General features: G+C 39.6%; 1 protein-coding gene across 5 annotated transcripts in view; it reads right to left on the bottom strand.

Moving 5' to 3' along the window:
• Positions 1 to 1,715: 1,715 nt before the first annotated feature.
• The window catches only part of abcc5 (ATP-binding cassette, sub-family C (CFTR/MRP), member 5), a 125,026-nt gene continuing 108,649 nt past the window's right edge, over positions 1,716 to 18,092 (bottom strand). For 4 of the 5 annotated variants that reach the window (XM_072255198.1, XM_072255196.1, XM_072255200.1 and 1 more), the window contains 4 exons: positions 12,173 to 12,251; positions 11,422 to 11,535; positions 3,410 to 3,574; positions 1,716 to 2,696 (listed from right to left, as the gene is read on the bottom strand). In XM_072255198.1, the coding sequence (XP_072111299.1) occupies positions 2,595 to 2,696; positions 3,410 to 3,574; positions 11,422 to 11,535; positions 12,173 to 12,251 (460 nt within the window). In that variant the 3' untranslated portion in view covers positions 1,716 to 2,594. Of the gene's footprint in view, positions 2,697 to 3,409; positions 3,575 to 11,421; positions 11,536 to 11,624; positions 11,675 to 12,172; positions 12,252 to 18,092 lie in introns of those variants that run through there. The other variant, XM_072255199.1, reaches the window with a different exon arrangement.

The raw sequence follows: 18,092 nt of genomic DNA on the forward strand, positions 1-18,092 counted from the left end.
GGAGTGACACATGCAATTTTCCAGTCCTCCGGAATCCAGAATCTCTTGATTCTTGAGACCTCACTACAAATGCCTCCACAATCTCTTCAGTTACCTCTTTCAGAACTCTGGGGTGTCATCCATCTGGTCTAGGTAACTTACCTACCTCCATATCTTTCAGCTTCCTAAGCGTCTTCTGCTTGATAATAGCAACTACACATATTACTACTCTCCAGCATTATTTTCCAGGGGCTCAATATCCACTCTTGCCTCTCTTACTTTTTATATTTAGGAAAAAAATCTTTTGGTATCATTTTTATATGGTCTATCTTTTCTTCATATTTCATCTTTTCTCTCCTTATGGCTTTTCAGTTGCCTTCTATTGGTTTTTAAAGCTCCCCAAACCTGTAACTTCCCACTATATGCCCTCTCTTTTGCTTTTTATGCTGTCTTTGACTTCCCTTGTCAGCCATGGTGGTTTCATCTTTCCTTTTGAATACTTCTTCCTTGGGATGTATCCATCCTGTGCTTTCCAAACTGCCCTCAGAAACTCCAGCCATTACTATCCTGCCAGTGTTCCCTTCCGATCAACTTTGGCCAGCTCCTCTCTCATGCTTCCCTTGAGTACACTGTAATACTGATACATGACTTTATCTTCTTCCTCTCAAACTACAGGGTGAATACTATATTATGATCACTACCTCCTAAGGGTTCCCTTACCTCAAGCACCCTCATCAAATCTTGTTCATGACACAACACCCAATCCAGAATTTCCTCTTCTCTAGTGGGCTCAAATACAAGCTGCTCTAAAAGCCATCTCATAGGCATTCTACAAATTCCCTTTCTTGGGGCCCAGCACCAACCTAATTTTCCTCATCAACCTGCATATTGAAATCTCGCATGACTATTGTAACATTGCCCTTATTATATCCCTTTTCCATCTCCCTTAGTAATTTATATCCCACATCCTGGCTACTGTTCGGGGCCCTGTATACAGTTCCCATCAGGGTCGTTTACCCTTGCAGTTTCTTAACTCTACCTAGAAGGATTCTCTATCTTCAATCCGATGTCACCTCTTCCTAAGGATTTGATTTCATTTTCACCAACAGAGCCACCCAACTGCCCTCTGCATACCTGCCTGACCTTTCAATACATTTTGTTTCTTCTTTCAGCCACGACTCAGTGATGCCCACAACATCATTCCGGCCAATCTCTAACTGCTCTACAAAGTCATCTTCCTTATTCCGTATATTGTGTGCATTCAAATACAACACCTTCAAGTCCTGTATTCATCACACTTTTGATTTTGTCCCCCCCCCCTCAACTTATCCCGACTGCAAATTTTGCCCTGTCATCTGTCTGTCCTTCCTCACAGTCTCACTACACAATGTGTTGTATACCAATTGCCCCATCTTCACTCCAGTTCCCACCCCCCTGCCAAATTCACTTAAACCCTCCCCAACAGCTCTAGCGAAACTGCCTGCAAGGATATTGGTCCCCCTTGGGTTCAGGTGTAACTCATCTTTTTCTGTACAGATCATACCTTCCCCAGAAGAGATCTCAGTGAACTAGAAATCTGAAACCTTGCCCCACACACCATTCCCTCAGCCACTCATTAATCTATACTATCATGCTACTACTGCCCTGATTAGCACATGGTATCCAGTCTTAATATGGGTTCAAGGTCTTATTGAATAAATTTACTGAAGCAGATTTAAAAAAAACCTAAAGGTAGATATTAGGTAGAAAATAGTTTATTTATATTTTTAAAGATTTAACAAGGCAGGTTTGCTTAGGTTGCAAAATCATGCTAAGGCTCTAAAAAGTACAAGGTGACAAATACATGCAACATTGTCTGGACAAATGTAACAAGCTTCTATGGCAACAGGAGTGACCACTTTCATGTGGACTTCAGTAAATAACTTTTATCAACAGTACATAATTTCCAACAGTGCAAATCATACAGTAAAATGCAAGTTGATCCTGAGATATATTTCTTCACTCAATAACAAAGAACCCAGACAAACTAGTGCCATTCTAAAGTCAGAATTCTATTAAATATTCCATTCCATACTGATGCCCAAGCAACACTCAATGCTGTCTGGATAAAACAGTCATATATTTTAATATATTGATTTATGAATAGAAGCACTCTTTATTCTATATAAATATAGCTTGACATCAACAACTGTCTCACAGTTAAATAGCAGACTGATACAGTGCAAAACTGTACAGGATAGAATACAAAAGAAAGCACAATATTAATAGTGCAAAAATAGAATACAAAGTAAAGTACAGCATGTATGTTTTTCAAATATTCTATATACAGATTTATAGATCTATAATGTGTAAAGCTTAACTTTAGGCATATGGAGCTATCAATATCAAAGGCTCTCTGAACCTTAAGAGTGCATTTCAAGTTAAGATAATTAACTCCATTTATTATTATGAAAATAATGAGGAAAAAACGTTTCACAGAGCAGCTGAAACTGCTCTGAAGGTACATGGTGCAAGGTGCTATAAAACTGAGGTTGTGTTGTCCCTGGATAGAGAATTGGAGGCAACATGCCACAGTTACCAAGTCCAGGATTCTGGAGAAAATGCCATCAATTTTATTAGCCCTTTACAGCAACTTTATTTTCAGCAGCAGCAAACATTGCACCAAATCGTGAGTTCTCATTGGATAAAAGAACAGATGGTTTATCAAATTCCATAACCTGAAAGAATAAATATTACTTCATTAAACCAAGCCACAGCATTAAAAGATACACTGTAAAAATACATAAATGTAGAAGCATGCCAGTTATTATTTAACTCTCCCAAATTTAAAAACTATACAGCAAATTGACCCGATATTCATGATATGGAAAATATATACACTCTAATTAAAGAAAAATGTTAAGTACAATTGTTCCGCACTTGTTCAGTATTGATCAACTCAACAGCATCTCTGTATTTCCCCAAATGTTTACTTAAGCACACAGTTAAAACAACCAGCTTTCCAGATCCTCCCTTATTTAAATGTCACCTGTGGCTCAGTCAACAGAACTTCTGCTTCAATCAGAACATTATGGCCCAAATTTCATGAATAAAAAAATCTAGGCTGACATTCCACTGAGTCAGGCAGTTTTAGAGAAACACATTCAGCTCAGACATTTAAAATACCTTATCTGCTCTTTAGAAGGATACAAGTTCTGCTGAGATGATTGAGAGGAAGATTATCTGATCACTTTCACATTATTGTTTGCTTTGTGGAAACTGGCTGCTGAATTGCCTATAATAGGGAACCATTTCAAGGATGTATGTAGGTTTTTGTCTATAAACTGATTTGGGACATTCTGAAGTTAAAAAAGGCTCCAAATAAATACAAGTATCTTACTGCTTTCCTTTGGATGAATTCTTCCTAATAAGTAGCAGATATTTCTATTACCTGACCCTGACTTAGCACCATGACACGATCACAGCTGAGTACTGTATTCAAACGATGTGCAATGGTCAACATTGTACAGTCAGCAAATGATTCCCGGATTGTCTCTTGCACCAAAGAGTCTGTTTCTGTATCCATGGCAGCTGTAGCTTCATCCAATACCAAAATCTGTAACATTAATCAAAAATTTACACACAGACTAAAACACTTCAAAACAATTGTCCATCTGGTGGGACAATGAAGTTCTAAATCAAGAATTTTCTTCTGTTACACTTATCATGAATGAAGTGCAAATAGGTCCAGAATCAAATGGTCACATTAAAACTTTAATGGAGCCAGGCAAGCAGGGTAACGCTTATTGCCCTTTGATAGTACTGCTGATAATACCTTCCATCAAACAATTGATGACTGAGCATTGATTGACAATATGGTAATTTGTTGTGTTGACCTACATTTACTGGAACATGAGATACACAAGTGATTTTCTATATTATTGGGTACATGTCACAATTTGTAACTGCTTGGCTTGGAATGTGGCTCATTCTGGAGCACAAGTTTTCCAAAGTCAAGTAATTCATTTAAGATACTATCCGGTCTCTCAACCTTTTCTGTATCCAGTACAACTGGGCAATTCCTGATATCCATTGATATCCCTGGAGAAAGGCCCTATGGCTCACTGTCTGATCATCAACCACGTGGGAAATTCTGAATTTTGATTTGATGGAGAATGGACATGAAAACACAGAGGAACATCTGGAGAAATTTCTGAAACGCTCGTTCTCTGCTGTCATTACTACATGGTCGGGAATCTTTCAGAGGGTAGGCCTCAAAATCCCCGGCTTTGCCTGCTGTTGGTGACCGAGGTTGAGGTCGAATCATTCGGACAGAGATGGCGCTCAGTACTCGGTGTCGGAGAGCTGATCAGAGCTCGAAGTTTTCGGATGACTCAGAGTCGGACTGTGGTCGGCATGGCAGGGAGAGTTCTTACTTCTCCCATCTGTGTGAGATGTGGGACATTTGAGAGACTTTGAACTTTTACTGTGCTCATGGACTTCATCAAGTTATGGTATTGTTGCACTGTTGTAACTATATGTTATAATTATGTGGTTTTGTCAGTTTTTTCAGTCTTGGTCTGTCCTGTGTTTTGTGATATCACACCGGAGGAAATAATGTATCATTTCTCAATGCATGCATTACTAAATGACAATAAAAGAGGACTACGTGTCTTCATAATCTAATCTAATCTAATGTGAGCATTCTCTCAGTTTTCTGCCTATCCCTCCAAGTTCAAGTTTAATTATCATTCACCCATATATCAATATAGCCAAATGAAACAGTGTTCCTCTGGGCCCAAAGTGCAAAACACATTACCAACAGCACAGTGTACAAAGCGCAAAAACCACATATGGTTATAATTTTGGAAAAACATGCAGTCACAAGGAAATAAAATAAATAATATAGCCCAGGTCCCTGAGTGGCATGACTATAGATTGTCCTGGTCTAGCTTATTCTTTCACCAAGCAAATACTGGAGGGCAGCACTTATGGGAGGGGCCAACCCCCAACCCAAGTACAGATTCCAGCACGCTTCTCAGGGTCTCTCCCACATTGCCTCGGCCTTCTTCTCCCCTGGGTGGCTACAACAGGTGACTCTGGAGCCTTGACCTAGTCCCTGCCACAACCAAGGTAACATAACTTCCCCCGCTGTTGGTCTCACCAATGAAGCGGTGAACCGCACTTGCAGTATTCTACATCACCAACGTCGAACAGGGGCTTGCAATCACAAGGAAGATGTGCAGGACAATCACTCACACCCTTTCTAGGATTGTGCACTGTCTCAACATAACAGTACGCAACCATTCCAGACAACACAACAACAGTATGCAGTAAGTCCAGCTCTATCACTATTGAGCAAATTGCTGAGATGGTCCTGCATTACTCAAATGTTCCTAGTATCCAGTAATGACTTGCAAGAGTCATAAAAGAGACATACAAGATGAACAAATGCATCTTTGATTGGACCCAGAGTGACCGCTGCCTCTGAGCGTGTCACCATCTTAGCAGATGTACGCAAGTTCCCTTCATCAATCTATCAACCAAATTGCCATATGGCGTGCTAGCCATTCATTGATTCAATTTAAAATTGTACATCGTTATCATTTGACAAAGGAGAGACTTTCTAAAATCTTTTCTAATGTTGATAGTCATTGTGATAGATGTAAAACTGAGATAGCTACACTGACACCTATGTTTTGGTCTTGTTCTATATTGGAAGTTCTGGAAGTCGGTTTTTTCAACAATTTCTAAAGCACTTAAAATTAATTTACAACCTAATAAATTAACTGTGCTTTTTGGAATAATTCCTCAAAATATTCATGGTATTTCTGTGTCTGACCAACATGTTATTGCATTTGTTACATTGATAGCTAGGAGGGCCATTTTGTTGAAGTGGAAGGATACATCAGCTCCCACTTTGTCACAATGGTTCTCTCAAGTGATGCTATGTCTTAGTTTGGAGAAAATTAGAAGTCAAACCTTTGAACCTTTATTTGATTTTGAGAAAAGATGGGGCTCATTTGCTCGTTATTATCATTTGAGTTAATTGATATAATTTTTCCACGATCTAATTGTAAATTTTTTTAGTATATTTTCTTTTCTAGCTGGCAGTTTGATGTTTATTTTTAGAAGCTTTTTGTATGATGCATGACTCCGGGGTTGTATATCTAATGGGTTCTTTTTTTTCTCACTTTTCTGCTTAGTAGGTTTTGTTATCACAAAACTTTTTTTTCAATCTTTAAGATAATGTTTTTTTTTGAGGCATTGTAAGTGTTGTTACTTCAATGTACTCATGTTATTTTTCCTGTATAATGTAACAATAAAAAGATTTGAAAAGAAAGAAATTGCCATATGGCAATAACCTTGGCCTCAGCTGTTCAGGGGTATTCTGTTTGCCCTATCCACCCCTATCTCATCTCTCTGCTATTCAAAACTTCTGCTGAAGTTTCAACCTGAAGTGTTAACCATGCTTCTCTGAACACAAATATTTCCAAAACTCACTGGATGCTTCCAGCATATTATCTTTTTATTTCAGATTTCAACCACCTGCAATTTTTTAAAATTTTCATTGCCATAGTGTGAAATGGAGCTCTCCCCAAAAAGACTGACAGTGATTTTGATGAATGGCATTACCAACAGTTGCAGCTGCAACAGATACATTGATTCTAAGCCACAGCCTGAAAGGGATGTTTCTTTGAGTAAGACAGACTTCTTCTTTATCAGTTTGTACGACAGCTAAGCAAATTTAAGTGGCGAAATGTCAAATGTCTATGAATGTGATTTGTCAAGTTTCTGTACCTCTTGAGGTGACCCACTTAAAAGGCGGCAGCATTCAGCACTAAGGGCTCTCAACATCCGGGACATACCATTTCTCATTACTACCATCATGGAGAAGGTACATTTAGGAACAGCTTCTACCCCTCTTACGTTAGATTTCTGAGCGGTTCGTAAACACTACCTCACTATTTCTCTTTTACACTATTTATTTATAACTCACAGTAATTTTTATGTATTGCACCATGCTGCTGCCTCAAAACAACAAATTTCATGGCATGTGTCAGTGATAGTACACCTGATTCTGATTAGTACCACTAAATGTAGGAATGACACATACAAAATGCTGTAGGAACTCAGCAGGCCAGGCAGCATCTGTGGAAGAGTACAGTCGACGTTTCGGGCTGAGACCCTTCAGGAGGACTGGTCTACTGTACTCTTTTCCATAGATGCTGCCTGGCCTGCTGAGTTCTTTACTGCGTGTTGCTTGGATTTCTGGCATCTGCAGATTTTCTCATTTGAAATATAGGAATAAGTTGGGCTACTACAAAGAATATTATTCAAATTGTACATGTATACTGATTTTTTAAAAAAAAGTATCAGGTGTCATGTGTCTACGGGTCCAAACACTAATGATAAAATAGAACACAAGCATGTTTTCTTCTAAATCTTTTCATGCAGACATGATGAAATCAAAATTCTACCTCATATGTAAATGAATAAAAAGCTCTGAAATACAATGGAATTAATTCCCTGTTCAGAACAGCAAACAAAAATAAACTCCAACATTCAATTCCAAGCAACATTTATACAGATCTTTCTTGAGGCTGTCAATCAGTCACCCATTAATCACCCCCGTGAAAGAAATCTCCTATGGTAGCTTTTATTCCCTCAGTTGTGATTGGTGTGGAATTCTTCATTGAGGGTGGCAATAAGTTCTATTGCAATATAATTAAGATAAAAGTTACCTTGTATTTGTAGTGCAAGTAGAATCTGAAAACCCAAAACCAAATACAGGTGTCCCCCGCTTTTTGAACGTTCGCTTTAAGAAACCTCACTGTTACGAAAGACCTACATTAGTACCCTGTTTTCGCTTTCAGAAGGTGTTTTCGCTGTTATGAGAAAAAAGCAGCGCACGATAAAAGGCAGCGCGTGCCCCAAGCAGCCGCTCTTCCCGGATTCGGAACTGCATTCTTGCCGGCATTAAACACGTGCCTGTGAGCAGTCGTTTGCAAGATGATTTCTATGGTATCGGAAAAGCCTAAAAGAGCTCGTAAGGGTGTTATGCTTAGCATAAAACTAGACATAATTAAGTGTTTCGATCGTGGTGAATGAAGCAAGGACAAAGTGATTTGGCTTGTGGAAGCTGACGAACATGATGTTGAAGAGGTTTTGGCATCCCATGACCAAGATCTGATAGATGAAGAGCTGATGCAATTGGAAGAAAAAAGGATAACAATCGAAACCGAATGCAGTAGTGAACTGAACATGAAGCAACTGCGTGAGATTTTCGCTGCAATGATAAAGTATGACTTTAATTTTGAAAGGGTACATCGGTTCAGGGGATATTTGCAAGATGGGTTGTGTCCTTACAAAGAACTGTATGATAGAAAAATGTGCGAGGCTCAGCAGTCAAGCAAGCCTTCCACATCAGCCACAGCAGACGACGAACCTCGACCTTCGACATCAAGGCCGGCAGAGATAGAAGATGACCTGCCTGCCCTAATGGAAACAGACGATGACAAGATGACACACCAGTGTCCCACCACCCCAACGCCTAGGCCATGGACAGATACCAGTTCGTACAGAAGGCAGCAGTAGCCGGGAGGCACACAACACATCTTTAAGAAAAAAGCCGAAATAAACATGCTAATTAATTAGGTGCCGCCTGACACGTAATTGTCAGCCCAGATCAGAAACAACGCAATCGGAAATCGGCACTGATCTGGGCCGACAATTACGTGCCGGGCGGCACCTAATTAATTAGCATGTTTGTTTCGGCTTTTTTCTTAAAGATGTGCTGTGTGCCTCCCGGCTACCGCTGCACCCCTGCATGCTTTGTGGTTCGGTATCGGTTGGTGGCCCGGAGGGTGGGGACCACTGCACCACCCCAACCTGTGACAACTCAGCCTAACACACCATCATCAGTGTGCTCGGTGCTGTCCCGATTCCGGTAAGTGATACTACACTGTACATACATTATTTCTACTTTATATAGGCTGTGTATTTTTACGTGTTATTTGGTATGATTTGGCAGCTTCATAGTTTAAAGATTACTGGACAGCGCTTGCGCCGTGTTTTTGTCAACAGCGCTTGCGTGAGATTTTCTGCCGATGGCGCTTGTGTGAGATTTTCGCTACGGAGAACAGTGCAGTAATGATTGTGGAAAAGTATTTCTACTTTATATAGGCTGTGTATTTATCATACCATTCCTGCTTTTACTATATGTTACTGTTATTTTAGGTTTTATGTGTTATTTGGCATGATTTGGTAGGTTACTTTTGGGTCTACGAATGCTCACAAAATTTTCCCATATAAATAAATGGTAATTGCTTCTTCACTTTACGACATTCCGGCTTACGAACCGTTTCATAGGAATGCCCTACCTTCGGATGGCGGGGGAAACCTGTACCCAAAATCACTCAGATTTTATGGAAAGGAGGGCAAACATGCGCAAATCTACACTGGGGGTTTGGTACTAGGGAGTCAGCAGCTTTAAGTTTCTGGGCATTAACATATCGGATGACTTGTCCTGGGTCCAGAACATATATCCAATCATAAGGAAAGCGAGCCAGTGTCTTTACTTTTGTAGGAGCTTCTGATAGTCCAACAAACTTCTACATATTTACTATAGAAAGTATTCATATTGCATCATGGTGTGGTACGGCAGTTCAAATGCACAAGAACACAAGAAGCTGTGGACTCTGACAACACATCACAGGCACGTCCCTCCCTACCATCACTAGTATCTACAAGAGGTGTTGCCTCAAGATGACAACATGCATCAAAAATTCCTATCATCCAGACCATACCACCTTTTCACAGCTACAATCCGTAGGAGGCACAGAAGCTTGGCGTTGCACACCACCAGGTTCAAGAAGAGTTATTTCCCTTCAACCATTCACTTCTTGATCAACCAGTGAAACTTTAATCACTATATTTTAGCAACACTATGACCACTTTGCAGTAACCTAAATTTGCGTGTAATTTATGCTTTTTTTCTTGTGAATGCTATGTGCCTGTGATACTGCTGCAAATAGGTGTGTCATTGCCCGTGTATACATAGATTTTGTATACATTCTCCCTTAATTTTTCCACATAACAAACCTTCATTACTTCATGTACTCATACACTCACTACTGGCCCAAGCACAATAGCGAGCAACATACATGAACTCAAGCAACACACATCAAAGTTGCTGGTGAACGCAGCAGGCCAGGCAGCATCTCTAGGAAGAGATACAGTCGACATTTCGGGCCGAGACTCTTCATCAGGACTAACTAAAAGAGAGCAAGAGATTTGAAAGTGGGAGGGGGAGGAGGAGATCCAGAATGATAGGAGAAGACAGGAGGGGGAGGGATGGAGCTGAGAGCTGGAAAGTTGATTGGCAAAAGGGATATGAGAGGATCATGGGACAGGAGGCCGAGGGAGAAAGAGAGGAAAGGAGCAGAGGAAGATATAGTGTGAGGGACAGAGGGAGAAAAAAGAGAGCAAGAAAGGGGGAAAAAATAAAAAATAATAAATAAGGGATGGGGCAAAAAGGGGAGGAAGGGCATTAACGGAAGTTAGAGAAGTCAATGTTCATGCCATCAGGTTGGAGGCTACCCAGACAGAATATATGGTGTTGTGCCAACAACCTGAGTGTAGCTTCATCTTGACAGTAGAGGAAGCCACGTATGGACATATCTGAATAGGAATGGGACATGGAATTAAAATGAGTGGCCACTGGGAGATCCTGCTTCCTCTGGCGGACAGAGCGTACATGAAATCAGTTGATTCCAAACACTCATGACACAAACCAACATGCCATGTTTGTTCCCAATGGCAGCTATCAAAGGAGAAGCAAAAAATGTAATTCGAGGGTTAACTGTGCCACTGTAGGTTACCTGCAATCTGTATATGAGTGAATAAAATCTGTGGAAAGTGGATGAGGATGTGGGGAGAAGAAAGAAAAAATGGGATTAATGTTGGAATTTGTGGTAAATGGGCAGTTGATGACTTCCACAGACTTATAAACCAGAAGGGCACTTTTATAGAGACACTGAGGTGTACAACACAGAAACAGGTCCCTTACATACATCATATCCACATCAACTTTTGTCCACCTATAAAAACCCCATTTCCCATCTGTATCCTTCTAGGCCTTGCCAATACAAGTGCCTGCCTAAATAACTCTTAAATGCTGTGATTATATCCGACTCCATCACCTCCTGTAGCAGCAAGTTCCACGATTCAATCATGTTCTGTACATAAAAAAAAACCCTTATCTTCAAATCCTTTCTAAAATTATTTCCTCTCATCCGAAACTTATGCCCTCTTGTTTCTGTGCTCTCTTTCTCTTCATGACTTTAAATCCAATTTTACAATCCAGGGGAGAAGCCTCACAAAATGATTAGCTCGATGTACATGGAATGATTATGATACAAGTTCATCCATAAAGGATCTGACTCGCCCCTCAATTCTTACCTTACACCTCCGTAGTAGTGCTCTAGCCACACATATTAACTGTCTTTCTCCAACTGAGAAATTCTCTCCATTTTCCATCACATCAGATTCCAGCTTTAAAGGCAGCTGAGAAATCTATATTGAGTGTAAAATAACCATAGTCAGTTTGAAAGCACCTTATGACAATGGCAATCTACTTTGAAATGTTTGTTTTTTCTACTTGCCATTGTAATGTACAAGAGTTCTTTGCAGCTACAAGCTTCATAAAAGCTAGCTGTATTAAAAACAAAATCTCAATATTTAGCTGTACTCCTAGTGTAAGCATTTATCAAAGCCAGTTAAATATTTCACTTCATGAACACAAATTAAAGCTCCCTGTACTCTATCTCAAACTCAATTAATTTGACATACTATTGCTACAGAACCATTCCTCAAAAGGAACTAGTTTGTCTTTTTCTCTTGAGCATTGTGGACCTGATTTTTGAATCCACTTGCAATTCAAAAATACAAGACAAAAAAAAAGCTAACTTGAATCACAGTTGGATTTAAACCAAGTTTATACTACTGAATATATTCTAAATGCAAAGTAACAATGGGATAAATATCATTTTCAACTCCTATCAAGACCAAAACACAAGATTGTTTACTAAACTATCTCTAACCTATTAAAACTTTACAATTACAAATTATCTTGAAAATTTATAGTGCTTCCTTCAGATTATATGCATTTTTAATTATAACTATTACCAAACAAATTCTCAGCTGTACTTACACATTCTTTCATGTGTGTTCTCTCCAATGCATCCCACACCTGCTCCTCTGAGTATTGCTGAAAAGGATCTAGATTATATCTGCCAAAAAAAAATGTATAGTTGTTTTTTAACAGGCCTTGCACTCACAGCTCTGGTTGTGTGACAATAAACTGTACAATTTATAACTATTCCCAATCTAATCCTAGATCTAAAACAAGCTATCCTTTCCCATTAGTTAAGTTTCTATATGATAGTAAGTTCAATTACACTTTTTGTAACTGGAAACAACACGATGCTGCTTTCAGGACAATGCACTTTAGAGAAAAATTTGATTGTTATTTTGGAATTCGCTCTGATTAAGAGAAATTTATACACATGCACAACAAGATTGTCAAAAGCCGTCATCAATTCTCAATATGAGGTTTTCTTTGCTCTAAAGCAGCCAATAAGTGGTCAGTTAAGCGAGGTTGTGAAATGTAGCAGCTACCAGTGACAATGTTACATATAGTATTTACCTACTACAGAGATCTTGTGAGAATTTTGGCTCATGTTCTGGTGTACCATTAACTGCAAACTTAAACTGCTATACCCAGATACGAGGACACCATTTTCTCTCCAAAAAAAAAGAAATCACAGCTGAAATATCCTACATGAACAGGGAAGGAATTCTTAGCATAATATGATGAATCTAATGGCCATCCCTGCTCAAGTTGATTCAATTCTGGAAAACTGTACGGATCAGTGTCTGGTAGAATATAGTCCTCTGATGTATAGCTGCCAAAATTATTCAGAAAATGAGCTTTTGATTTACGCTGTTGGAGCTGTATATTGATTAGTAGTACCCCTTGTCAGTAACGTACAAATGGGCTGATCAATTGCTTTCCTTCCTTGCTGAAAGTAGATGGCTTCCCCTCATCCAAAGCAACAAAACTACCAATGGCACCCATGATAGGCACAGATTGCATCATCAGAATGATTAAGGCCAGCATGATCTAAAGGAGTAGTTTACTGATATTTTCACAACTGTTTTTCTCAGTTCTTTCACCTGATTGTCCCTTTGATATATGGTTATTGACATTTATTCTGTGGGGTTTAATTCAGTGGGTTGGCTTCAAATCCATCCAGGTAAAACAAATTACATAAATGGAACTTAAAATGCATTTTGTGTCATGGAACCCAAACATTTTCCAAGTCAGTCAGCTCCAGAGCTAAAACAATTCTCCAGAGGACTGATTTTATACTTAGCTAATATACCTTCAGTGGCCACTTCATTAGGTACACCTGCTCCTTAATTCAAATATCTAATCATGTGGCAGCAACTCAATCCATAAAAGCATGCAGACATGGCCAAGAAGTTCAGTTCTTCAGACCAAACATCAGAATGGGATAGAAATGTGATCTAAATAACTTTGACTGTGGAATGATTATTGGTGCTATTGATCTCCTGGGGTTTTCATGCATAACAGTCACTAGAGATCACAGAGAAAAACAAAAAAAAAAAAATCCAGTGAGCAGTTCTGTGACAAAAATGTCTTATTAATGAGGAAGGTCAGAAGGGACTGGCCAGACTGCTTAAAGCTGACAAGGTGCAAGTAACTCAAACAACCACATATTACAACAGTGCTGTGCAGAAGAGCATCTCTGAATGCATAACATATCGAACTTGAAGTGGATGTGCTTACAGCAGCAGACGACCACAATGGGTTCCAACTTGTGGCCACTTTATTAAGATACAATCCCGTACTTAATAAAGTAACCACTGTATAGAAACAGGCCTTTCAGTCCAATGGTCCATGTCAACCAAGATGCCCCACCAAGCTTATCCCATTTGGTAGCATTTGGCCCATAACCTTATAAACTATTCCTATCTGTTACATACCCAACTGTCCTTGAATATATTTTGTACCTACCTCAACCACTTCCTTTGGCAGCTCATTTTGCATACATTCCAAGTATGTATTGGAGAAAGCCCCTAACACGTTCCTATTAAAACTTTCCCTTCTCACTATAAACCTATGTGCTCTAATTCTTGATTCTCTAACCCCTGGGGAAAAAGACTTGAGTGCATTCACCCCACCCCGTCTGTGCCCTTCATGATCTTATTCATCTCTCATCTGTCTCCAGTGTTTCAAGAAATAAAGACCCAGCCTTATCAACTCTTCCTATAACTCAGTCCCTCAAGTCCTCGGAACATCCTCGTGAATCTCTTCTGCACTCTGTCCAGTTTAATAACCTTATCTATAGCAGGATGATCAAATATGAACAATACCCCAAGAGCAGCCTTACCAGTGTCCTGACTTACCCGTCTACCTGTATCTCCACTTTCAGGAAACCACGTCCTTTTACTCAAAGATCCCTCTATTCTGCAATACTCCCCAGGGTGCTGTTCACTGTGAAAGTACTACTCACCCCTGATCATTTTATTTTTTGTATTAACGTCTTGTTTTGTGTTTTCTTTGTTCCACTGTCATGTCTAAATTATATTGAGTTGCCTAAATCTATGGGCCTGTGATGCAAGTTTTTCATTGAATCTTTTCTTCACTGTTCTTATGTGACAATAAACAACTTGACTTGTATTCAATAAGTCCTTTCTATCAGATTCATCATATTTTGCTGAGAATTCCTTCTCTGCTCATGTAGGATATTTCAGTTGTGTCTTTTTCCCACTGCAGTGTGAAGCAATATCAAAAAATGGCCAGTTTTCTCCTGGCCAAACATTACTTTTCAAGTGGATGTCATTAGAATGAGTGCACTCTGTATACTGCTGTTAAAGAGAACTTACATGGGGTTATTGGCAGTGGTACTTTTAAAGTGCACCAAATGAGATGGGCATCAAATATTTATATTATGTTAAAATATTGAGAAATATTTCTCAATATTTTAAACTTAACATAAATATAAGTATATAATTGGATTGGATACAAAATGCTCACATTTCATTTCATGTCAATGTTGAGTGTATTTTTATTTTAAAACTAATTATCCAAAAGGACTTCCCTACCCTATTTCCATTCAAATGTCAAGTTAACATGGCTCTCCTTCACTGTACAGATGAAGCACGCTATTTTTGTTTAGAAGAGGATGTTCGTGTGTAGAAAAAGATGAATGATAGGTAAAACTTTTCTTTTTACTACCTTACTGATTTATTCTCATTTTAAAGTGACTTATGTGATCTGGTTCTTTCTAAAAACTGGCAGTTCACACAGTTTCATACAACTTCAAGTTCCATATAAACCTGGAAAAATTCAGCAGGTTAAACAGCACCTGTCTAAAAGAGTGGTTTACATTTCAGGCCAGAGAATTTTTTGGCAGAATGTCTGTGGCCTAAAACATAAACTGTTCCTCTTCTTCCTAAATTTTCCAGCATTCTGTGTTTTTAATTTGTTTTCCAGCATCTGTAGTTTATTTGATTTCCAAATAGATTTAATGAATTAGTAAAATACAGCACCTATAAATAGTATTCAGCACCCCCCCCCCAAAAGTTTTCATGTTTTATTGTTTTACAACATTGAATCAGTGGATTTAATTTGGCTTTTTTTAAGAAAACAATATATATATATATAGCCACCCTCAGACTAAACACAAAAGAAAACTAACCCCCAGCTATTCTTGACAATGATCAATAGAAAAAGACTCTTTCATGTCAAAGTGAAAACAGGTTTCTACAAAGTGATCTAAATTAATTACAAATATAAAACACAAATTAATTGATTGTTTTAGTATTTACCCTCTTTAGTATGACACACCAAATCATCACTGGTGCAGCCAATTGATTTTATAAGCCACACAATTAGTTAAATGGAGATCACCAGTGTGCAGTCAAGGTATTTCAATTGATTGTAGTAAAAATATTCAGGTACAGGTGTCACACTTTAAAGTTTCGTCTGACGAAGGGTCTCGGCCTGAAACGTCAACTGCACCTCTTCCTAGAGATGCTGCCTGGCCTGCTGCGTTCACCAGCAACTTTGATGTGTGTTGCTTGAACTTCCAGCATCTGCAGAATTCCTGTTGTTCAGGTACAGGTGTCCCCCACTTTTCGAACGTTCGCTTTACGAAACCTCGCTGTTACGAAAGACCTACATTAGCTACCTGTTTACGCTAATAGATGATGTTTTCACTGTTACGAAAAAAGGCAGCGCATGAAAAAAAGCTGCGCGCGATAAAACCAGTGTGCGCCCCGAGCAGCCAAGCTCCTCCCCGGAACTGCATTCTAGCCGGCATTGCTTAAACACGTGCCTGTGAGCAGCCATTAGCAAGATGAGTTCTAAGGTATCGGAAAAGCCTAAAAGAGCTCGTAGTGTGTTACACTTAGCGTAAAACTAAACATAATTAAGCGTTTCAATCGTGGTGAACTAAGTAAGGACAAGGTGAGCTGGGCTTGTGGAAGTTGACGAAGATGATGTTGAAAAGGTTTTGGCATCCCATGACCAAGAACTGATAGATGAAGAGCTGATGCAATTGGAAAAGGAAAGGATAACAATCGAAACTGAATGCAGTAGCGAACGGACCGAAAGTGAGGTCACCCAGGAACTGAACGTAAAGCAACTGTGTGAGATTTTCGCTGCAATTGACAACAATGATAGCAGAAAAGTACGACTTTAATTTTCAAAGGGTACGTAGCTTTAGGGCATATTTGCAGGATGGTTTGAGTGCTTACAAAGAACTGTATGATAGAAAAATGCGCGAGGCTAAGCAGTCAAGCGTACTGTTGTTTTTCAAACCTTCCACATCAGCCACAGCAGACGACGAACCTTTACCTTTGACATCGAGGCAGGCAGACATAGAAGATGACCTGCCTGCCATGATGGAAACAGACAACGATAAGATGACACCCCAGTGTCCCACCACCCCAACCCATGGGCCGCGGACCGATACATTGCCGCGGAGAATGCAGCAGTGGTTGGGACGCACCCAACACATCTTTAAGAAAAAAGCCGAAATAAACATGCTAATTGCTTAGGTGCCGCCCGGCACACAAGTGTCGGCCCAGATCAGAGGCGATAGCCGATTGCGTCGCCTCTGATCAGGGCCGACATTTACATGCCGGGCAGCACATAATCAATTAACTTGTTTATTTCGGCTTTTTTCTTAAAGATGTGCTGGGTGCATCCCGGCTACCGCTGCACACCTGCATGCTTCGCGGATCGGTATCGTTCCCCAGCCTGGAGGGTGGGGACCACTGCACCACCCCAACCTCCGACGACTCAGCCTAACACACCAGCATCAGTGTGCTCGGCACTGTCTTCCAGATTCTGGTAAGTGATAGTAGACTGTACATACATTATTTCTACTTTATATGGGCTGTGTATTTTTTATGTGTTATTTGGTATGATTTGGCAGCTTCATAGCTTAAAGGTTACTGGAGAGAGTGTTTCTGCTGAGAGCGCTTGCGTGAGATTTTCGCTATGAAGAACAGTGCGGCAATGACTGTAGAAAAGTATTTCTACTTTATATAGGCTGTGTATTTATCATATCGTTCCTGCTTTCACTATATGTTACTGCTATTTTAGGTTTTATGTGTTATTTGGCATGATTTGGTAGGTTATTTTTTGGGTCTGCGAACGCTCACGAATTTTTCCCATATAAATAAATGGTAATTGTTTCTTCACTTTACGACATTCCGGCTTACGAACCGTTTCATAGGAATGTTCTATCTTTCGGATGGCAGGGGAAACCTGTATCTGGAAGATCCAACTGTTGGTGAGTCAGTATCCTGGCAAAAACTACACCATGAAGACAAAAGAGCACTCCAAGCAACTCCGTGAAAAGATTATTGAAATGCGCAAGTCAGGAGATGGATACAAGAAAATTAACAATTCACTGAATATCCCTTGGAGTACAGTTAAGTGTATCATCAAGAAATTGAAAGAATATGGCACAGCTGTAAATCTGCCTAAAGCAGGCTGTCCTCAAAAACTGAGTGACTGTGCAAGAGGGGGA

This window comes from Mobula birostris, chromosome 4 (assembly GCF_030028105.1).
Source record: "Mobula birostris isolate sMobBir1 chromosome 4, sMobBir1.hap1, whole genome shotgun sequence".
Classification (NCBI taxonomy): domain Eukaryota; kingdom Metazoa; phylum Chordata; class Chondrichthyes; order Myliobatiformes; family Myliobatidae; genus Mobula; species Mobula birostris.